The following is a 24069-nucleotide window of genomic DNA, read 5'->3' on the forward strand; positions in this document are numbered from 1 at the left end:
AAGATTTTTCCAAATTATCACAAATCTCCAAAGATTTTCCTATATTTACTGAAAATAATACATGTGCAAGTGAACCTGTGCAGTTCAAATCAATGTTGTTCAAGGGTCAACTGTACATTAATGAGGAAAAGCCTAAAATCCCCAGGCTGGGATTTTAAAAATTGACAGAAAGAGTCTGCAAAATTGTTTAACTAATTGTAAATAGATTGGACTTTACTCCATGAATCCCCCCAAAATCAGAATTATAATGGGAATGTAGACAAACACCCGCAATAGCGTGTTTCATTCTTTCTTTTTACCTCTCACCATTAAAAAGACAAAATACAACTTGCCTGGTTTTTGCAGAACATGATTAAGTACTTAATGGGAAGAATTGTCTTAGATTCCTGAAATTTAATTTGCCTGTGTTGGTGATAAATGTAGATAAGATAATATAGATAACTTCTAAATTGTAACTATTTTGAGTAAAAGGACCCTAAGCAAATGTAAAAAATAGAATATATAAGAATTACACTTTAGGCTGGGCATGGTGGCTCATGCCTGTAATCCCAGCACTTTGGGAGGCCAAGGCAGGTGGATCACCTGATGTCAGGAGTTGGAGACCAGCCTGGCCAAAATGGCAAAACACTGTCCCTACCAAAAATACAAAAATTAGCCGGGCGTGATGACAGGCACCTGTAATCCCAGCTACTAGGGAGGCTGAGGCAGGAGAATCACTTGAACCCTGGAGGCAGAGGTTGCAGTGAGCCAAGACTGTGCCATTGCACTCCAGCCTGGGCAACAAGAGTGAAACTCCGTCTCAAAAGAAAAAAAAAAAAGAAAAAGAATTACACTTTAAAAATATATTCTAATTAACTAACAAAAGTAATTTGGCATATGTAAGAACTTGATTTCTAAAAACCTTCTTTAAAAACTTTTAGAAATAATAAATTAATGTGAATGATTTGATTATTTTACATTGTAGAGGGCAAGTTAATTGTCCTTAAGGTTTATGGAATAAAAAGAAAAAAAATCAGACCAGCACTACATGACATGTGCCCTGGGACCCCAGAGGGGCAGCCAATCCCAGCCTTGCTCATCTCCTCTTAAGTGAAAAACCATTCACCAGTGTGGAGATATAATTCTTATCTAACAAGCTCTATCTGTCTATGTATCATGGTGTCTTTCCTGGTGCTCTGGGACAGTTTGCTTAGTCAGGTTTTCCTGATGGACTTTAGCTCATCACTGCCATTTAAAGCATTTCTCTGAAAGTGACTTTAGTTCATGGAGCATCATTAACCAAATATTACCCACTTGCTGGCAGGAAGACACACACACACACATAAAATTTGACAAGAAGACCGCTGATTTTCCAAGCTAACTCTTTCCTATCACTTTAACTGTTCCTGGTCAGAACTTTGATTTCTGTCCCTAAACCTCTTCCTCCTCCAGACTTAGCCAGGTCAGTACATACTACCATCATTCATCCAATTGCTTAAGCCAACTCCAAGTTAAAAGTCACCTTTGGCCGGGCACAGTGGCTCACACCTATAATCCCAGCACTTTGGGAGGCTGAGCTGAGTGGATCACTGGAGGTCAGGAGTTCGAGACCAGCCTGGCCAACGTGGCGAAACCCCGTCTCTATTAAAAGTACAAAAATTAGCCAGGCATGGTGGTGCGTGCTTGTAATCCCAGATACTTGGAGGCTAAGGCAGAAGAGTCATTTGAATCTAGGATGCAGAGGTTGCAGTAAGCTGAGATCACACCAGTACACTCCAGCCTGGGCGACAGAGCGAGATTCCATCTCAAAAAACAAAAAAAGTCACCTTTAATCTAACCGCCACATCCAGTCAATCCACATGACTTGCCTCTCTGCCTTCATATTGTATCCTGAATTCTTCTAATTTTATCTGTTTGGCAAACATCATCCCTTCCCCTGAACCTCTGCAATAGCGAAGAGCTGCAAAACTTTCATTTGTGTTTTGATCTGCAGGTAGGTCTCAAGAAATGTGGTCCAGTTGGAATTCTTCCACTGTTAGGTCCTTTAAAGGTCAGTGGGGAGGCGTTATTTATTTTAGTCAGTTCTTCCCTTCATAATTTCAAGAAGGTATCCTGGGAAGAGTTACCTAGGTGTCCACTGCCTATGGTTGGTCTGTGATATGAAGTCATTGCCAAGTCTAGCTGCCTCTCCTGCCTTGCCTTACACATCCCCAACTCTGAATGCTGGGGCCTTGTGAACCCAGACACACATGCTGTCATGTGAAGAACGTACTTGCTTCCTCTCCTTTCCACCATGATTGTAAGTTTCCTGAGGCCTCCCAGTCATCATTCCTGTTAGGCCTGTGGAACTGTGAGTGAATTAAACCTCATTTCTTCATAAATTATCCAGTCTTTACAGCAGTGTGAGGACGGACTACTACAGTTCTTGATGAAAAGATGAGTTAGTTCTTTCTCTTTCTCTTTCTCTTTCATGCTCTCTTTCCCCTTCTACTTTTCACCATGGGATGATGCAGCAAGGAGACCCTTGCCCTTGGACTTCCCAGCCTTCAGGACTATAAGAAATAAATCTCTGTTCTTTATAAATTACCCAGAGCCAAGTATTCTACTATAGCAACACAAAATAGACTAAAACAGAGGGCCTTCTTTGCCAGTTCATCAGATGAAACCAACTATGTATGAATTACAATGGTGGGCATGGTTTATGCACAAACTGGAACCCCTGCTACTTGGTCATTCAGGAAAAAAATGATAAGAGTAGATGACAATAGGCATAGAAGGCCAAATTCAAGACATCTGTAGGAAATACAATTGACAGGATAGGCAAAACAGATGTAGGTAAAAGCTGAGGGGGAAATGAAGAGCCAAAGATAACTCCTAGAATTGTAACTCTTTCACTGACCGGCTGGTGATGCCATTTTCTAAAACAGAAGTGCAGGCTATTCATGGGAGGAAAAATGAACTCAGTTGTGCTATCTAGAATTTGAAGTATCTGCTGGACAATGAGATGAAAATACATGTTAAGCACTTTAATATATAGATTCCATGCTCAGGAGAGGCAGATGGGCTTGACTGACAAGTTTCAGATTCTCCAAAGGTTAGGCTCAATCTACATGGTGGGAAAGACAAGATAAGCATAGTGAGGTGATGAAGAGCATGTCCTCTAGAGACAGACTGAGTCCAAGTCCTGATCCCTCCACTTACTGCTTATGAGAACTTGGACAAATGACTAACCTCTCTGTGCCTCATTTTCCTAGTCTATAAAATGAGGATAATAAGAGTATCTACCTCATAACATCATAAAAATGAAACCAGTTTGTCTGTGAAGTGTTTAGATCAGTATTCAGAACCTAGTAAACATTATGTCTATCTCTTCCGAATAAAAATTTTCTCCAAGGAAGAGAGTATGAAATGAGAGATGAAGAAAACTGGAATTAGCCATGGAGAATATCAACATCTTAAAATGTAGGTAAAGAAAAAGGTATTTTTGATGTGGATAAAGAAAGAGGTATTTTTTTTTATTATACTTTAAGTTTTAGGGTACATGTGCACAATGTGCAGGTTAGTTACATATGTATACATGTGCCATTTTGGTGTGCTGCTCCCATTAACTCGTCATTTAACATTAGGTATACCTCCTAATGCTATCCCTCCCCTCTCCCGCAACCCAACAACAGGCCCCGGTGTGTGATGTTCCCCTTCCTGTGTCCATGTGTTCTCATTGTTCAATTCCCACCTATGAGTGAGAACATGCAGTGTTTTGTTTGACACATGCATACGTATGTTTATTGCAGCACTATTCACAATAGCAAAGACTTGGAACCAAGCCAAATGTCCAACAATGATAGACTGGATTAAGAAAATGTGGCACATATGCACCATGGAATACTATGCAGCCTTAAAAAATGATGAGTTCATGTCCTTTGTAGGGACATGGATGAAGCTGGAAACCATCATTCTCAGCAAACTATCGCAAGGACAAGAAAGAGGTATTCTTAAAAGAAAATGATAAGCAGCAGCTCCAAACGAGCTTTCTTTTCTCAAAAGACACCAAAACTGACACACTGAGACACAGAGGTGATAAAATATCAAGACCTAACTCCTGGTGCAAGATTCTCTGCAACTTTAATGGGCTGTCTCTCAAGTAATTTTTATTTATTTTATTTATTTTTATTTTTATTTTTATTTTCTTGAGATGGAGGCTTGCTCTGTCACCCAGGTTGGAGTGCTGTGGCACAATCTCGGCTCATTGCAACCTCCACCTCCTGGGATCAAGTGATCCTCCCACCTCAGCCCCCCAAGTACCTGGAACTACAGGCACATGCCACTGCACCCAGCTGATTTTTTTTTAATTTTTTGTAGAGACAGGGTCTTGCTATGTTGCCCTGGCTGGTCTTACCCAGACTGGTCTCAAACTCCTGGGCTCAAGCAATCCTCCCACCTGGACAGTGCTGGGATTACAGGCTTGAGCCACCATTCTCAGCCTCTCAAGTAATTTTGTAAGTACAGTGTAACATTTTTAGGTTCTATAGGAGTAGAAAAAGGGAAGTATATCTTTAGCTGCATTAAAGAGGGAATATTCAGTAATCCTTATCTACTTATAAAGAAGTTTCATATTTTAATAGTAATTGAGTGTGTTGTATTGGGAGAAATCAGTCTCTCAAGAGAAGTTAAATAACTACTCTGACCATAAAATAATCTGTCTACCTTACAGATTCTAGGTTGCATAATTAGCATTCATAAAGTATTTTTAAAAGAAAATCACTTATGAGCCCTAAGCATTACTGTGTAATTAATAATTTCCTAGACTTTATTTGATTAGAGATTACAGACGCAAAATTTAACATACCTGGCATGAAATCAGACTTTCGCTCTCATCCTCATATTCAGCAATGCTCATAGTGTGCTAATGCCATCAAAATGCAGGAAAAAATGTACTTTTAAAAATAATTTAGTTTTTGGTAGTTCTCTACTGTTTCTACTCACATTTCCAACATCAAATGTGTAGGAATTTTCCATACCAAACAATTCTCCAATTCTCTGCCCACATCATTTGGGTTTCCTACAGTTCAACTTAATTGTAGGACACCCAGTTGGCGTGAGCAGAGAAGTTACCTGGAGTTACCTGACACTATTTACATGGAGTTAGCATCAGATCTCACAAGTTAAAAGTTCAGTACCACAAGACTGTGTCACTTCAGATGCCAGTTTCAAGTTCCAAGGTTACCAAAAATAAAATTCTAGGCCCCCCAACAAACTGAATGGACCCCTCCTCTCACCCAAAGTCATTCCATAGTTAACCTGAAAAACTAGATCAGGCTGTGATGGAAAAGGAGGGGTCCAAACATGCCTCATTATACCCTCCTCCCTTTAGAATTCAGGTACAACTGACCAGTATTAACATTGAAACAGAGACCTAAAGACTGACCGAATAGACTCTTGTAGCAATAAGATACCAACATGACAGATAGCTAACCTTGAAAGGAATCAAAGTATTTTACCCCCAGATATATTTCTTTGACATATTTTGAAATGGCCCTGCAAAGCTGTCTATTGTGGGGAAAATCTACTTTCTGTAGAGAATCCTCTCCCCCTTTCCAGGTCTTTTCCCTGATCCGGGAGAGAATTAACTAAGAGTCTGGCATCTTTTTTAAGTCTGATAAAAAAACATTTACAATTTAATCTCTCTGAAGCCTGCTACCTGGAAGCTTCCTCTACAAGACAAAAACCTTGTTCTCCACAACCCCTTATCTTAACCCAGACACTCTTTCACTCCTTTCTATTGATTCCAGGTCCTTTTTTTTTTTTTTTTTTTTTTTTTTTTTTTGAGGTGGAGTGTCACTCTTGTTGCCCAGGCTGGAGTGCAATGGCGCCATCTTGGCTCACCGCAACCTCCGCCTCCCGGGTTGAAGTGATTCTCCTGTCCCAGTCTCCCCAGTAGCTAGGATTACAGTCATGTGCCACCACACCCAGCTAATTTTGTATTCTTAGTACAGATGGGGCTTCTCCATGTTGGTCAGGCTGGTCTCGTCCCAATCTCAGGTGATCCGCCCACCTCGGCTTTCCAAAGTGCTGGGATTACAGGCATGAGTCACTGCGCCCATCCTGATTCCAAGTCTTTAGATAATAACTTAACTTTTTCAACCAATTGCCAATCAGGCAATCTTTGAATCTGCCTATGACCTAGGACATCCCTCTCCCTACAAGTTGCCCCGCGTTTCCAGACCAAACCAGTGTACCTCTTACATGTATTAATTGATGTTTTACATCTCCCTAAAACATATAAAACCAAGCTATAGTCTGACCACCTCAGGGACGTGTTCTCAGGACCTCCCTGGGGCTATGTCATGGGTCCTGGTCCTCAGATTTGGCTCAGAATAAATCTCTTCAAATATTTTCCAGAATTTTACTCTTTTCATCACCATTACCTATCACCCATAAGTCAGAGTTTTCCACAACCCCTTCCTCAGATTCAGTAATTTGCTAGAATGGCCATCAAACTCAGGAAAGTATTTTATTTACAATTACCAATTTATTATGAAGAACTCAAATCAGGAACAGCCAAATGGAAGAGGCATAGGGAAAGGTATGGAGGAAGGGGCACAAAGCTTCCATGCCCTGTGTGCACACCACCCTCTCAGCACCTTCATGTGTTCACCAACTCAGAAGCTCTTCAAACTTTGTCATTTAGGGGTTTTTATGGCAGTTCCACTATGTAGGCATGGTTGATAAATCGCTGGTCATAGGTGATAGAACTCTGTCTCCAGCTCCTCTCTCTCTCCTCCCCAGAAGTCTTGAGGTGGGGCTGAAAGTTTCACAAGGTTAGTTGCTCTGACAACCAGCCCCTATCCTGAAGCTATTGAGGGGTCCCCCAAAAGTCACCTTAGTATGGTTGGAAGAGGCTTATTATGAATAACAAAAGATGCTCCAATCTTTACCACTAGGGAGCATATCCAAGTCTTGCGGGAACAAAGCATGTTACTGGTGGCAAATTCATACAGGTAGATAGCAATCCCAATTCTTACCTTCTCAGAAGAAAGAATTTGACCAAGGGGGCATAAGGCAGAGTGAGGGACCAAGACAAGTTTTAGAGTAGGAGTGAAAGTTTATTAAAAAGTTTTAGGCAGGAATGAAAGAAAGTAAAGTACATTTGGAAGAGGGCCAAGTGGGGGACGTGAGAGAGTCAAACACCATGCCCTGTTTGATGTTTGGCTTGGGGTCTTATACGATGACATGCTTCTGAGGGTTGCGTCCTTCTCCCCTGATTCTTCCCTTGGGGTGGGCTGTCCGCATGCACAATGGCCTGCCAGCAGTAGGGAGGGGCTGCATGCACAGAGTGTTTACTGACATTGTGCACATGCTCATTTGAAGCATTTTTCCCTTAGCAGTCGAGGGCTTAAACTCCACCATTTTGCCTCTTAAAGTGCATGCTTGAGCCCACCCACCCAACTTCTGAGATCTTACGTGGAAGTGGCTAATCACTAGTTTCAGGTGTTTCCTATCTATTGAGAGACTGCCTTTCCCTGGCGCTGGCTACAATCAATGATTATTTAGAGAGAAAGTTATCAACTGCATGACCATCATCTGATGGTCACCTGATGTTCCTGGTTGGGCGGTGGGTAGGGAGGCCTCTCGTGCCCTGCTCTTGTCTGCCTACCTATAGTAACACTATCGCCCCTATCATTCAGGAAATTCCAAGGGTTTTAGAAGTTCCATGTCAGGAACTGGGGACAAAGATCAAACACATATTTCTTATTTATCACAGGTAGAAAAAGAAAAGAAGCCTAGGAATTACTTGCAAAAGGAAGCTTTCTGAGTCTTTCCATTTTCTAAAGACCTTGTTGCATTTGCCCAAAATTATTTAAGAAGGGGCCTTTAATTGCAAATATGCTAATTATAAACTGAAAGTTAGTATTTATTGTGTAGCATGGTGCATTTGAGCTTTATTAAGTTTTAGATTAAATCTAAATACACAGTGTCTTAATTTAATTTAAATTAAATTAATATTTAAATTAATTTAAATCTGCTTCCCCAAGAAGCAGATTTTGAAACAAGAATTCAAGTGCAAGTAATTTATTTGGGATGTACAAGAAAACCATCTGGGAAGTGAAGAAATGGGGCAAGGAAGTGAAGGCAACTAATAGAGGGTGTGTCCTTGAGCCTAGCTACCACTGGCTTGGTGCGATATAAAACCACGAGCCTCAGAATTATCCCCACAGGAGCTGTGATATTTATCCACCAACTCCTGTCACCCATTGGTGGAGGGCTGCTCCTAGGGGTGTTAATTTCTGAGCATTTCCTTTGGTGCATGCAGGATTCAGAAGTCCTTAGGCACAAAGATGTAGATATTGGCAGGTGGAAGTCTTGGAAGCCAAGGGGAAGGGAGCGTACAGTGTCAACGATAACAGAAAATCAAAATCAGAAAGAACAATTGTCTTTCGTTTTCTCAAATAGAATGTGGTTTTTCTGTTGCCTTTCATGCAAAACCTCCTCAAAATTTTTCTATCTTCTCTGTCTCTAATCCTTCTCCTCTCATTGTGTTTTGAACACACTCTAATCAGGCTCTGTATCCACTATTCCACCAGAATGTTCTTGTCAGGGTCACCAGTGATCCACAAGATGCTAAATTCAATGGCCAATTCTTAGTCCTCATCTTACTGGACCTATTACTAGCATTGATAGATTGATCGATTGAAACAGGGTCTCACTCTGTTGCCAAAGCTGGAGTGCAGTGGCACACTCATGGCTCAGTGCAGACTCAACCACTCCTCCCATCTCATCCTCCCAGGTAGCTGGTACCACAGGCATAGAGATGGGGTCTCCCTATGTTGCTAAGGGACAACAAACTGGTCTCAAACTCCTAGACTCAAACGATCCTCTTGCCTTAGCCTCCCAAAGTACCAGGATTACAGGCATGGGCCACCACACCTGGCTCTATTTAACCCCGTTGTTTGCTTCCTCCTCCTCTGATCACTTTCCTTAATTGGCTTTCATGACATCATAGATCCTGGTTTTTGGTTTCCCTTCTGTCTCATGGGCTGCTGCTTTTTTAGACTCTCTCCTCATTTTTTGGGCTTTTTAAATTTGGAGTACCCAGGACTCAGAGCCTATACACTTCTCTATCTCAGCCACTCCCTTTGTGATGTCATCTAGTTATATGACTTTTAACTGTGATCTATATGTTTACTTGCAAATGTTTATCTCCAACCCTGACCTCTCTACTGATCTCCTGACATATATTTAACTGTATGCTAGACATTTTCACTTAAATGTCCAAAAGACCTTTCAAACTTAGTGTGTCCCAAAACAAATTCCTGATCTTTCCTCTAAAACTTGGTCCTTATGCAATCTTCCTCATCTCAATTGATGACAACTTCACCTTTTTGGTGGCTTAGGCCAAAAACCTTGGATTTATCCTTGACTCCCCTCTTTGTCCTATACCACATCTAATTTATAGCAATCCTCTGTTACCTCTATCTTCAAAATATATTCAGAACTGGAACAGTTCTCCAGCAAGTGCCATATCCAAGCCACCATCATCTCTGAATAATTGCAAGAATCTCCTAGCTGGCTTCCCTCAGAGCAGCCAGAGGGATCCCTTTAGAATGCCAAATAAGGTCATATCACTTCTTGGCTCAAAAACTCTTTAATGATATCCCAAATCATTTGGAGTGAAATCATTCAGAACAAAAGACTAAATCTGCTGTTGTTGTGTTTTCTTGAGACGGAGTCTCACTCTGTCACCCAGGCTGGAGTGCAGTGGTGCAATCTCAGCTCACTGAAACATCTGCCTCCCAGGTTCAAGCAATTCTCTTGCCTCGGCCTCCCAAGTAGTTGGCATTACAGGCATGTAGCACCATGCCTGGATAATTTTTTTGTATTTTTAGTAGAGACGGGGTTTCACCAGGTTGGCCAGGCTGGTCTCGAACTCTTGACTTCAGGTGATCCACCCGCCTCGGCCTCCCAAAGTGCTGGGATTACAGGCATGAGCCACCTCACCCGGCCAAAAGCCAAAATCTTTAGAATGGCATGTAAGGCTGTAAGTAACATAGACCCCCGTTACTTCTCCAACCCCATCTCCTATCACTCTGCCCCATATTCCTATTGCTCCAGCGATATTGGTCCTTGCAGTTCCTTGAACATTCCAGACACTGCCATACAAGGGTTCTTACCCTTGCTGTTCCCTCTGCCAAGGGCACACTAACTCACCTTCTTTGCTCAAACATCATGTTCGCAGTGAGCACTCCCCATCTCCCTTCCTTGATTGGTTTTTCTCTATAGCACTTGTTATTTTCTAACATACTGGATATTTTACTTATTATTTTGTTCATTGTCTCGCCACTATATTACAAATTCCACTCAGCAAGAGTTTCTGCCAATTTTGTCACTGCTCAGAGCCTAGAACAGTACCTGGCACATAATGGTTACCCCACACATATTTTACCTAGTTAACTAAATGGTTTAATTAATTAATTAAACTTATTGACCTCATTAACTAGTTAACTAACAGCAAATGATGAAGACTGAAGTGGTTTGAGAAGTGACTGGAAGGTGAGGAATATGAGGCTGATCATATTCCTTTTTTCTTTTTTTCCGAGACAGGATCTCACTCTGTCACTACACTCAGGCAGGACTGCAGTGGCACAATCATAGCTTGCTGCAGCCTCAACCTCCCAGGCTTAAGTGATCCTCCCACATCAATCTCCCAAATAGCCGGGACTACTGGCATGCACCACCACACCTAATTTTTAAATTTTTTTGTAGAGGCAAGTCTCATTATGTTGCCCAGGCTGGTCTCAAACTCCTAGGCTCAAGGAATCCTCTCACCTCGGCCTCCATAAGTGCTGGGATTACAGGTGTGAACCACCACATCCAGACAAAAACAACACTTCTAAGAAGCTTGGGGCTGGGTGTGGTGGCTTACACCTGTAATTCTAGCACTTTGGGAGGCCAAGGCAGGAGGATCTCCTGACGTCAGGAGTTCAAGAGCAGCCTGGCCAAAATGATGAAACCGTGTCTCTTCTAAAAATACAAAAATTAGGTGGGCTTGGTTGCACACACCTGTAACTCCAGCTACTTGGGAGGCTGAGGCAGGAGAATTGCTTGAACCCAGGAGGCGGAAGTTGCAGTGAGCCAAGATCATGCTACTGCACTCCAGCCTGGGCAACAGAGTGATAATACATTTAAAAAAAAAAAAAAAAGAGTCCGTTATGGTTGCTGCTGCCCTGAGGAGGATGAGGGGGCCCGCACAAGCAAAACTGCTGCCCAGGTCGGCCATCCAAGCCTTTGCGGAGCTGGTGCGGCTGCTGGTCTTGGCGCTCCTCCTTGTGTCTGCCACTCTATCCAGTGTTGTATCATGGACTGATTCACTGATTCAAACTGTACTCAACTCAGATATTTCTACCCCAAATGTGAATGCTTTAACACATGAAAAACAAACCAAATCTTCTATTTCCCAAATCAGTACCACCCTCCCTCCCACAATGAGTACTGAGAAAAGTGGAGGAGCATCTGTGGCCCCTCATCCCTCGCCTACACCTCTGTCTCAAGAGGAAGCTGATAACAATGAAGATCCTAGCATAGAGGAGGAGGATCTTCTCACGCTGAACAGTTCTCCATCCACAGCCAAAGACACTCTGGACAGTGGCAATTATGGAGAACCAGACTATGACTGGACCACGGGCCACAGGGATGACGACGAGTCTGATGACACCTTGGAAGAAAACAGGGGTTACATGGAAATTGAACAGTCAGTGAAATCTTTTAAGATGCCATCCTCAAATATAGAAGAGGAAGATAGCCATTTCTTTTTTCATCTCATTATTTTTGCTTTTTGCATTGCTATTGTCTACATTACATATCACAAAAAAAGGAAGATTTTTCTTCTGGTTCAAAGCAGAAAGTGGCGTGATGGCCTTTGTTCCAAAACAGTGGAATACCATTGCCTAGATCAGAATGTTAATGAGGCAATGTCTTCTTTGAAGATTACCAATAATTATATTTTTTGCCCTGTGATTTGAGTTTGCTTATTATGTAATTTTATTTGCTTGACTTTTTATATGATATTGTGCAGATGTTTGCCATAGGCAATTGGTACTTAAATGAGAGGTGGGTCTCTCTTTTGCCTTGCTGCTTTGGAAATTAAATGTCATAAACAAGGAGTATATAATGTTTTGATCTGTACTTTTAGAGTTGAGTTTAATCAGGTGTCCAAAATGTGAGTTAAGCATTACCTTATATTTACACTGTTAGTTTTTATTGTTTTAGATTTATTATGCTTCTTCTGGAAGTATTAGTGATGCTACTTTTAAAAGATCCCAAACCTGTAACTAAACTCTAACATATCTGTTACTGCTGACTCACATTCATTCTCTGCCATTCAAATACCATTTTTTAACCACACATTTTTTTTGTGATCCCAAACTGTAATGTACAAGGATATGTGTGATAATGCTTTACATTTGAGTAATATTTTTTTTCCTTCCAAGAAAACTGCTTTGGATATTTTTAGATAATTTAAACATAATTTAGGATAACGATATTGCTCAATCTGACCACAATTTTAGGTAAAACATTAAATGTGTCAAGAAATCTTGGCAACAGAGACTCTGCAGCTTGCAGTGGACATACATAAAACGTTACAGAGATACTATTTTTTTGGTTTGAATTACTATGTTAAATTTAGAAGTGGAAACTGTGATAAAACATTAAATACATGTACAGTTGCTTTTAGTTAGCAATTGATTGTAGCATGGGTTCCTCCAAGGTTTCAAGCATTGGGCAGAGTTTAAAATTACATCACATTTGTTTACTCCATGTATTATTTTATAGTGAATTTGAATAAATCTTATGGGCCATTATCACTTAAATAATACTGTATCTAGGTCTTTCAAATTAAAATTATACCTGAATGAAGTTGTTTGTATACATAAAGTATATTTGTGTACAATGACCTTTTTTCCTCCACGCTTGTTTTCTTTTGTTTTTGTTTTTTATGGCAACTGGAAATTATTTACTATATTTCATTTGTGTCTATCTTTCTATCATAAAGAACTGATCAATACATAAATATGTGATTTGAACCATGGTTGACTTACAAGTGTCACTACAACATTTCAGAAAACATAAGCCCTAATATATGTCAAGCAGGGCCCAGGTGAGCCAGTGGGCTTGTGCTTTGGGTAGAGCTGGAAGAAGGCCGTCCATCCTGTCTCTAGGGTGGACAGTGTACTTTCCTAACAAGGAAGGGAAGCACAATGGAAATATCTCTGAACTGTTTTATTGCAGTAATTTTTTCATATCTGAAACTGTATTATTTAATATTTTGAATAAGATTTTTAAAAATAAATGGCAAAGATATGTATATATACAAAAAGAAGCTTGGATGAGAAGGGAAAATAAAAGAGCAGGGTCATGAGAGTGTCGAAGAACCAAGAGAATTGTTTTGTTTTAAGTCTGATATCTTTGAGCACACTGGTAGATTGAGGGAGAGCAGCATGAGCCACCACGCCTGGCTGCTAAAGGCAATACTTAACCAAATGAGCATAACTGTCTTCCTATAACATTTTTCTCTTACAAAAAAATGTGGCAGGCCCACAGAGGATAGTTCGCTAATTGCAACTCTTAAGATTACAAGGGACTAGGTACGAATGAGTACAAATGTAAATGAGTTTGTGAATTGGATGGTCAGGTGGTAGAAATGGTATACTTGTCTAATTCTATTTTCTCTATGAATTAGAGTCAAAATCATTTGCTAAGAAGGAGTAGGACAAGGTAGGGGATTTGTGGAGCATAGTGAGTATTTGAAATACCTGCAGAAAAAAAAGGGGAACAAAAATATCACCTAACTGAGATTAGAAACGGGTCCACACAGTTGTGGTCCATCACCACCAGTCTGGGGAGCAAATGTCAACTACCTGAAAGAGAATACCCAAAGCCAGGTCTTGTGTTGGCTGCCTCCCTAGGATCCAAGTTCCTATTCTTCCTCCAATAGCACCCTAAATTTTCCTTTGAAACATTCACTCCTCGGCCACATAATTGTGGTCATATTAACCTCACTCATCCACCTCCGCTCTAGTGGTGGGCCCTGGATGGCTTGGCCAATCAGCATTGTCCACCCCGACACTGGTCACAATGACTGAGGTGGGAATGAAGAAGGCACACAATTTGAGCCAAAGAGAGAGAGAGTGAATCTCAAACTCTGTGTCAGAGATCAAGTTCAAAAGCACTGTTCTTTTCTGATGCATGATGTGGGGAGCAAATGTAACATCTAGAATTGTAGCTGCCTTTTTGCCACCAAGTGGAATCCAAGGATAAATCCAGCCATGAAAGGTCAAGCGGAGAGAGGGATAGAAATAGGATTTGTTACATCACTGGGTCAACTGGTACATGATGGAAGAACTACACCTGCAATTTTTTATTTTGTGAACCACAAGATTCTCCTTTTCCTTTGAGCCCATTTGAGTTTTATTGTCTATAACTAGCTACCTGAGAGTCCTAAGGGACACACTTTATTGTTTTAAACATGTGATCTGAGGATTATTTGCATAATTACATCTGAGGGAGAGTACCAGTATTCCTCATTTGTTAACAAACAATCCAGTTGAATCTTTTGCATGTAGCCTTTAAAAATAAGAAAAATTTGCTAACATATAAGCATTCTAAGGGGCTTCAGAGGCTGGAAATTCAAATTTTAATTAATTCATTAATTGAACAAATATATACTGAGCACCTTCTTTGTACCATGCCCTCTTCTTGATGTTGTAAAGATAGCAGTGAATAAAACATACACAAAAAAATTCTTGCCTTAAGGAGTTTATATTTCAGGTCAGGGAGAAAGAAAGAGGGAGGGAAGAATGGTAAACAAAGAATATACCAGCTAGTGATAAGGACTATGAGAAGAATAAAAGTGGGTTCAAGGATACAGGGCAAGAGGGTGCCATTTTACTCAGGGTAGTCAGGGGAATCTTTCTGATAAAGTATTATTTTGGCAAAGACCTGCAGGAAACAAAGGAATGGTCTGTGCAGATATTTGGGGAAACATTTTTCCAGGTACAGGAAACATCAGGTGCTAGTGATGTGAGCATTCTTAGGGGAGTCAAGAAAGATCAGGGTGGATAGAGGCTTTGGCAAGTCTTTGGATTTTAATGGTGTCTAGGCCTATAGAACAAAATCCACATTCCTTATCAGAAATTTGAGGCCCTTGGCCATCTGTCCCCCACCACCTTGCAAGCCTGTCTTTGACCATGTTCAATGTGATACCAGTCCTCTTCCACACAGTGTAGCTCTTCCCTAGACATATCATGCCCTGTACAGGTTAACACCTCCCATGCCATAGCTTTGGGATTGTCTAGAATGCCTAGAATGTGCTTTCCACCATCTCTACCTGCTAAAATTCTCTTAGTGAAGAACCAGCTCACATGCTGCTTTTGTCACACGTAATCACTTCCTCTTCTGTGTTCCTACAGAGTTTTATCTGTACCTCTTTTGGGGAGTGCTCATCACACTAATGTCTGCAATACAGCATCTCAGCCCACAAATGCCATCCCCACTAGATTATGCAATGTCTATTCTTCTTTAAACTCCCCCGAATATACAGTGCCTTGGATGTATTAAATCCTTGCCAAATTTGTTACATAAAAATGTGAGGCATACCTGGGGTACAATGAGTAATCCAGTGTGGCTGGAGCAAATTATGAAAGAAAAGAAGTTTGGGATTTTCAAACCAGAAAAACATGCCAGGCACCGTGACTCACACCTGTAATCCCAGCACTTCGGGAAGCCGAGGTGGGTGGATCACTTGAGTTTAGGAGTTTGAGACCAGCCTAGGAGTTTGAGTTTGGGCAACATGGTAAAACACTATCTCTATCAAAAATACAAAAATTAGCCAGGCAAAGTGGCCTGGCTATAGTCCCAGCTACTTGAGGAGCTGAGGTGGGAGGATCACTTGAGCCCAGGAGGCCGAGGTTCCAGTGAGCCAAGATCATCTCACTCCACTCCAGCCTGGGTGACGGAGTGAGACCTTGTCTCAAAAAAACAACCACACACACACACACACACACACACACACACACACACACACACAAATAATGGAGAGTTTCTACCATTGTGCTGAGGCATTTGGAGTGTTACAACACAAACCTGTGCCTCCAGATTCCCTGATCTTCCATTTGTGGTAAATAAAACTAATAATGTTTATACTTTTTTTTTTTTTTGAGACAAGGTCAAGAACTTGATATCTGCCAACCTGCATTTAAATTCCAATTAAGCTACTTTCTTAACAGCTGTGTGACTCAATCCAACCTGTATTATTTTAATGTAAACTATACTTTTCCTGTCCATATATTGGGTATAAATAAAAGAGCTGGCTGGGCGCGGTGGCTCATGCCTGTAATCCCAGCACTTTGGGAAGCAGTGGCAGGTGGATCAACTTAGGTCAAGAGTTCAAGACCAGCCTGGCCAACATGGCGAAACCCCATCTCTACTAAAAATACAAAAATTAGCCCAGCATGGTGGCACATGCCTGTAATCCCAGCTACTTGGGAGGTTGAGGCAGGAGAATCACTTGAACCTGGGAGGCGGAGGTTGCAGTGAGCTGAGATTGCGCCACTGCACTCCAGGCTGGGCAACAGAGTGAGACTCTATCTCAAAATAAATAAATAAGATATTACACAGATGAATGGAGAGATTACAATTTAAGGCAGCCAGTACTGAGCTTAGCACATTGCAATCAGTTAAGAGGTAGCTGCTATTATCACAACCTTATCATTCAGATTGGACTATAAGTACCTCTAGTGTCAAACAGGGTTTGCAGGCAGTAGCAGAAAACATTTCTGGAAGCAGGGTGAATAACGATGGATCCTCTGAAAGCCTTTCTGAAGATTCTAAAACATAAAGCTATGCTACTGATCTAAACTATTGACCAGCCATGAATTTTTGAGATAGTTAACCTCTCTGTGACTTCTAAAGGACAAGAGAGACAAACAAATAGAAACCCCACCAGACAACCATTTACCACTCCAGGAATTCAGATAAGTTATTAATGAAAGTATCTGTGAGACTTATTAAACTGTATGAGAGAAAGATGATATATCAATTTTGATAACAAGCAGGAAAAAGGATGCTTACCCCCAAAATAGTTTTACCTGTCATCCTCCCTTATTATCAATTACATGATAATAGATAGAAGAAAGAAAGAAGGAAGGAAGGAAGGGAGGAAAGAAGGAAGAAAGGAAGGAAGGAGAAGAAGGAAGGAAGGAAGGAAAGAAAGAAAGAAAGAAAGAAAGAAAGAAAGAAAGAAAGAAAGAAAGAAAGAAAGAAAGAAAGAAAGAAAAGAAGGGAGGAAGGGAGGAAAGGAGGAAGGGAGAAAAAGAAAGTCAACATCCCTAACATTTAACCCACTAGAAACTGTTGTTGGCCCTGCATACAAAGGCATTTTCCACTCACGGTGAGCCAAACAGATATGAATTCCAGGTAAGCTACTCTTATTTATTTTTTTGAAACAGGGTCTCCCTCTGTTGCCCAGGCTGGAGTGCAGTGGTGCAATCATGGGTCACTGCAGCCTTAATCTCCCGGGCTCAAGCAAGTCTCCCACCTCAGCCTGCTGAGTAGCTAGGACTACAGGCACACACTACCATGCCTGGCTAATTTTTTTTTTTTTTTTTTTTTCGTGAAGACAGGGTTTTGCTATGTTGCCGAAGCTGGTCTTGAACTCCTGGGTTCAACCAATTCTCCTGCCTCAGCCTCCCAAAGTGCTAGGATTACAGGTGTGAGCCACTACATCAGGCCATAAGTTACTCTTTCTAAAAATGAAACAGCCAAATCTATAGGCACACACATATGTATTTGTCAGAGCAAGTCATTTCAGACACTTACTGGACCAGAACAACACCCACTTCCCACTAACCTGCGATTTGTGGGGCCCATACTTCTTCTTCTTCATAAGGATATCCACCTGGGCTATAAGGACCCCACATATTCTGAGTTACCTTTTCATTCTTTTGGATGGCACAAGCCTGTTGTACTCAGGTGAGAAGGACAGAAGAATTCCACCCTATCACAAGGGCAGACATGGTGTTCAGTTACCCTCTATCAGTTAGATTTATAGGGTTCAGGAACTAGATCAAATTACAGTCAAGGAGTGTTCAGACATTGTAATGCAAGTAAAGGTATGGATGACAGCGGGCTACTGCTTTGCCTTCAGAAAACACCAAATTTGGTGAAAAGTTCAATCCAATCCTATTTTTTTTTTTAATCAGAAACTGCCTGGGGGTTCTTAGAAAAGCAGAAGTGTAAAGTAATAAAAAGTAAAGCCAAAATAATAAAGTATAAAATAATGAAAGCTGAATGCATCAGAGCCTATTAGCTTGCTTCTGCTGTTTGTAGTACTGTGGTTTATTCTGCATCGACATAACAATAGCTGAATTAGATATGACTAACAGTGTTGGTTGATTCTGTTTAATTGGGTCAGATTAATTTGTCAGCTGCACAATCATGTGGGAAAACCATTACTCATATAAACTAGATGTTGATGTTTTAAAATGTGAAATTATTTTTTCCCAAATTTGTGTTGACTTCCATATCGTTATGTCAACCTCTCTTTCCCCTCGGGCTTCCAACAGATGCCTATAACCAAAAGAAGATCACTAAAGCAATTTCTAATGAGCTAAGGAACAGCTGAAGGGAGAGCCTGGCATCTGAGTTAGAGAAGTTAGACAAACAGTGATGGTAAAGAGTGAGGAGGCAGACTTCCTGGGCTCAACTCCCTGCTCTGGCATTTACCATCAATGAGGTCTTGGGCAAGTTTCTTAATCCCACCACACCTGTTTGTCCATCTCTAAAACAGAGCGAGCAATAATACCCACCTTATTCAGTTTTGATGATTAAATTAGGTGATCAATTTAAAGCGTTTACCATAATACCTGGCCTATAGTAAGTGATCAGTTAATGCCAGCTATTAAAAATAATAATAATAGCTACCAAGCTAAAGGCAGCTTTCCTGACAGTTGCTTTCTCAGAAACATTCAGATTAACATATACACCTATATATATGTATACATGCACTAGCCAGAGATTCTCAATCCCAATACTATTAAGATTTTGGACTCTGTATGTCCAAAAAAGATAGGTGGAATTAGTGATGATAATAAAAGCTTATAGCGCCATGTGAGAAATTTCTTCTAGGGCATAGTGTTAGGAAAAACTATATACTCTCCTGTGCATTGTAGGATGTTTAGCAGCATCCCTGACTTCTAACCACTATGTAGCACTTTCACAGTTGTGAATCCAAAAATGTCTCCAGATATTGCTGAATATCTCCTGCAGCAGCAAAATCCCCAGTTTGAGAACGACTGTGGAGACCAATTAATAGCTCCTATTAAGGACATGTCATCTTTGTCATATCACTCTTGCCTAAAGGTCCAGTCAACTATGTTCACTAAATGGTAAATAAATCACACCCCAAAAAAGCTACTTTAAAATTACTTCTTCCTTTGATATTAAGTTAACTCTTGTGAAGAGAGTGTTTGTCGTGTTTACCACTGCATTCTCACTGCCAGGCACACAATGGACAATAAATGAATGAGGAATGATTGAATGACTGAACACACCTTTAAGTTTTTTTTGTTTTGTTAAACAACTCTGGGCTGGCACAGTGGCTTAGGCCTGTAATCCCAGCACTCTGGGAGGCCAAGGTAGAAAAATTGCTTGAGCTCAGGAGTTCAAGACCAGCCTGGGCAACATCGGGAGCCCCTGTCTCTATAAAATAAATAAATAAATAAATAAGTCAGGTGTGATGGCATAAGCTGGCTGCTGAGGCGGGAGGATTGCTTAAGCCTAGGAGGTCAAGGTTGCAGTGAGTTTCAATCATACCACTGCACTCTAGCCTGGACAACAGAGTGAGACCCTATCTCAAAATAAATAAATAAACAACTCTGAGTAGCATTTCAGTTTCCTCCCTCTTAGACTCCAGGCAATACACAAAGGAGATAAAGACTGCTCACACTCCCATACACTCACGTACTGTGAGGAACCATGGCCAACTAGGCCAAGCTGAGTCAAGCTCTCAGGAGCAAGGGAAGGCAGGAGCACCCGTTCCACAAAGCTTCAGGGTGTGGAGCCAAAGGCTGACCATGGATTATCTCCAGGATACAGTGCCAAGGACCTAGCTGGAGAAGTAGGTCCAAATAGGTCAGTAAGAAAGAATGCCTGCAGTTAATCCTGATATGAGAGGGGCAGATCCAGGGGAGTCATAGAGCAGGCAAAGAACAGAGGATTAGAACAGAAAGTGGCCCAGAAAAATCCCACAGACAGGCATGTGACTGGATTTTAGCATGTTTCAGATCCTCCGTGATGTGTTCATTTACAGGGCCCAAGATGGAATGAGACCCAGAGTCTGTCATTTATTATTTGAATTAAACCTGCTAACTTCATGTTTATTACTGTTTTAACCAGTATACTCTCTCTTCATCCAAGTTCATGATAAACATTCTGAACAAAACTTTTCCTTCAAAACTACTATTATTTCCCCAGTGGCCCATTAAATGAAGATATTTAGTTATGTAGAGAGCAGAGCAACTTAAATCCACTATGAAATAATACATGAATCACAAAGTTCAGCAAACAGAATTACCAAGTGAACATCACTTCAACTATTTTCATATGAACCAAAAAATGATGCAATTTTACTAGGTGATTGCATGATATTTCCAAAGCACACAAATGAGGATTCTTAAATCCCTAGTTATTTGCTACTGAGATATAAATTGCTAAACAAATACACAACTCTCTTTAGTCTTGTCATTTACACTCACTGTTTCCTACATACTCAGTGCACAAGTTAACCATTAGCTCAATTTTGATTCAACTACAACTTACTTTCTTTTTGGCTTTGTGCCCTTTATTATGCAAAGGTAGGTGGAATTAGTGATGATAATATAAGCTTATAGCGCCATGTGAGAAATTTCTTCTAGGGCATAGTGTTAGGAAAAGCTACATACTCCACTAAGGAAATAGAAGGCTTGGGGAGGAGAGGGTTTGGGAGGTATTGGAAGGGAAGTCAAGGGGAGAATAACTAGTAACATATCATGTCTCTCTTTTTACTTTCACTAGGAATCCTAGGCCAAACTTGAAACTCAATTCTAGTGGTTCATTTGCATACTACTTTTATGCCTGGTCATGATTTCTACTCTAGTTTTTATTTCTCTGGGCCTGATTTTTAACTCTTTATTTGTAGTTTACCATTTTATGGTCTGCATTTATTTTAAGTCACCATAAATACATTACAAAATGAGGAATGGTATGAATGAAAATTAAATAAAACAGTAACTCAATTGTATATTATATAAATGACATTGTAGAACAAGAGGCAGGATCAGCATTAGTAATTAGTCAAATAGCATAATGTAAAAGACATAAGCATTAGAAAGCTCATAATTAGAGTCTTTTTTTGTTTGTTTTTTGTTTTTGTTTTTGTTTTGAGGGCTTTCTGATTTTTAGGATTCCTGATAAAAACACAGAATCCCTTTTCAGGAGGCTAAGGTGAGAGGATCACTTGAGGGGCCAGGAGCTCAAGGCCAGGAGTTGTAGCCTGGGCAACATAGCTAGACTCCTGTCTCTTTTTTTATGTTTTATTTTTTATTTTATTTTATTTTTTGAGACGGAGTCTCGCTCTGTCACCCAGGCTGGAGTGCAGTGGCATGATCTCCACTCACCGTAAGCTCTGCCTCCCGGGTTCACGTCATTCTCCTGCCTCAGCCTCCCGAGTAGCTGGGACCACAGGCCCCTGCCACCACGCCTGGCTAATTTTTTTGTATTTTTAGTAGAGACGGGGTTTCACCATGTTAGCCAGGGTGGTCTCGGTCTCCTGACCTCGTGATCCGCCTGCCTCGGCCTCCCAAAGTGCTGGGATTACAGGAGTGAGCCACCGCACCCGGCCAACTCCTGTCTCTTGAACATATACTCACACTCTCTCACACACACACACACACACACACACACACACACACACACACACACACAGAATCCCTTTGGAGGGTGAATAATTTAAGGCTTTATCACTTTGCAGCTAGCTGAGGACTAGCTCACATGTGTAGGATTATGTACATGAGAGGATGCTCGTAAGAAAATATACAGATAGGGTATGGAGTATCAAAGATCAACCACACTTCACAATTTTAAAACGGGGCTGCTGCAGCCACTAGGATCAGCCAAGGAGTAGTCTATGGTTTCTTTGTGCTGTTATATCAAACATGTCAATCAGTCATTGCCCACTTACAGCCCTACTGAAGGGGAAGCCTAGCAGCCATGTTTTACCTCAGCAGGAGTCAGTCCTTGACCAGAGGGCAGTCGACTCTCGCTTCCATCCTAGCCTAGGATAAACACAAAAGATTTGTGTGTTAGTTCATTCTTGCATTGAAACTAGGTCATTTATAAAGAAAACAAATTTAGTTGGCTCATAATTATGCAGGTTGTGCAAGAAGCACCGCACCTGCATCTGTCTCTGGTGAGGGCCTCAGGAAGCTTCCAGTCATAGCAGAAGGCAAAGGGAGAGCAGGCAAGTCAAATGGGGAGAATGGGAGCAAGAGTGGGGGGAGACGCCAGATCTCATGTAAACCGAGCGAGAACTCTCTCATTATTGTGGGGACAGCACCAAGTCATTCATAAGGGATCCACCCCCATGACTCAAACACCTCCCACCAGGCCCCTCCTCCAATGTTGTGGATTACATTTCAACATGAAATTTAAAGGGGACAAACATCCGAACTATGTCATTCCACCCATGGCCTCTCAAATCCCTTGTTCTTCTCACATTGCAAAATACAATCAACCCTTCCTCATAGTCTCCCAGTCTCAACACATTCCAGCATCAACTAAATCAAAAGTCCAAAGTTCAAAGTCTCATCTGATACTCAAGTCAAATTCCTTCCACCTATAAGCCTGTAGAATCCAAAGCAATTTCTTTACTTCAAAGACACAAGGGGAGTACAAGCATTGGGTAGACATTCTCAATCCAAAGGGGAGAAACCAGCTAAAAGAAAGGGGCTACAGGCCCCACACATCTGAAACCCAGCAGGACAGACATTAAACCTAAGAACTCCAACATAATCTCCTTTGACTCCATGTCCCACATCCAGGGCACACTGGTGCCAAGGGACAGGCTCCCAATGCCTTGGGAAGCTCCACCCCTGTGGCTTTGCAGGGCACAGTCCCCATGGCTGATCTCACAGGTTGAAGTTGAGTGTCTGTGGTTTTTCCACGTTCAGGATGCAAGTCAGTGGCTATACCATTCTGGGGTCCAGAGGGCAGCAGCCCTCTTCCCACAGCTCCACTAGTCAGTGCTCCAGTGAACACTCTATGTGGGGACTCTAATTAATTTCCTCTTAGCACTGCCCTAGTAGAGTATCTGTGGGGGCTCACCCCCATGGTAGCCTTCCACCTGGGCACCTGGGGTTTTTCTATACACCCTTTGAGATCCAGGTGGAAGCTGCCAAATGTCCTTCACTCTTGCATTCTGTGCACCTGCAGGCTTAAAACCATGTGGAAGCTACCAAGACTTACAGCTTATGCCCCCTAGAGCAGTGGCCTGAGCTGTACCTGGGGCTCTTTGAGCTGCAGCTGGAGCTGAAGCAGCTGGGATGTAGGAGCAGTATTCTGACACTGAACAGGGCAGTGAGGCCCTGGGCTTGGTCCCTGAGACCAATCCTTCCTCCTTAGGCCTCTAGGCCTGTGATGGGAGGAGCTGCCTAGAAGATCTCTGAAATGCCTTTAAGGCCTTTTCTCATTGTCTTGGATATCAGCACTTGCCACCCTTTTAGACACACAAATCCCTCTAGCAAGTGGTCATTCCACAGCCTGCTTGGATTCTTTCTCTAGCACAGGGCCAAGTTGCAAATTTTCTAAACTTTTACGCTCTGCTTTCCTTTTAAATATAAGTTCCAGCTTTAAGTAATTCCTTTGCTTCCACATCTGATTACAGGCAGTTAGAATCAGCCAGGCCACATCTTGAACACTTTGCTGCTTAAAAATTTCTTCTTCCAGATACCCCAAGTCATCACTCCTAAGTTCAAACTTCCTTAGGACATGAACACAGTACAC

The 24069-nt window shown here is 41.4% G+C and overlaps 1 protein-coding gene across 1 annotated transcript; it reads left to right on the forward strand.

Annotated features, from left to right (window-relative positions):
* The first annotated feature begins 11186 nt into the window (after nt 1-11186).
* Nucleotides 11187-12000, forward strand: LOC101151118 (keratinocyte-associated transmembrane protein 2-like). Its single transcript, XM_063705957.1, has one exon. The coding sequence runs from the start codon at nt 11187-11189 to the stop codon at nt 11994-11996; it is 810 nt and encodes a 269-aa protein (XP_063562027.1). The 3' UTR covers nt 11997-12000.
* The last annotated feature ends 12069 nt before the right edge of the window (nt 12001-24069 follow it).

The sequence above is a fragment of the Gorilla gorilla genome, chromosome 1, assembly GCF_029281585.2.
Source record: "Gorilla gorilla gorilla isolate KB3781 chromosome 1, NHGRI_mGorGor1-v2.1_pri, whole genome shotgun sequence".
NCBI classification, from domain to species: domain Eukaryota; kingdom Metazoa; phylum Chordata; class Mammalia; order Primates; family Hominidae; genus Gorilla; species Gorilla gorilla.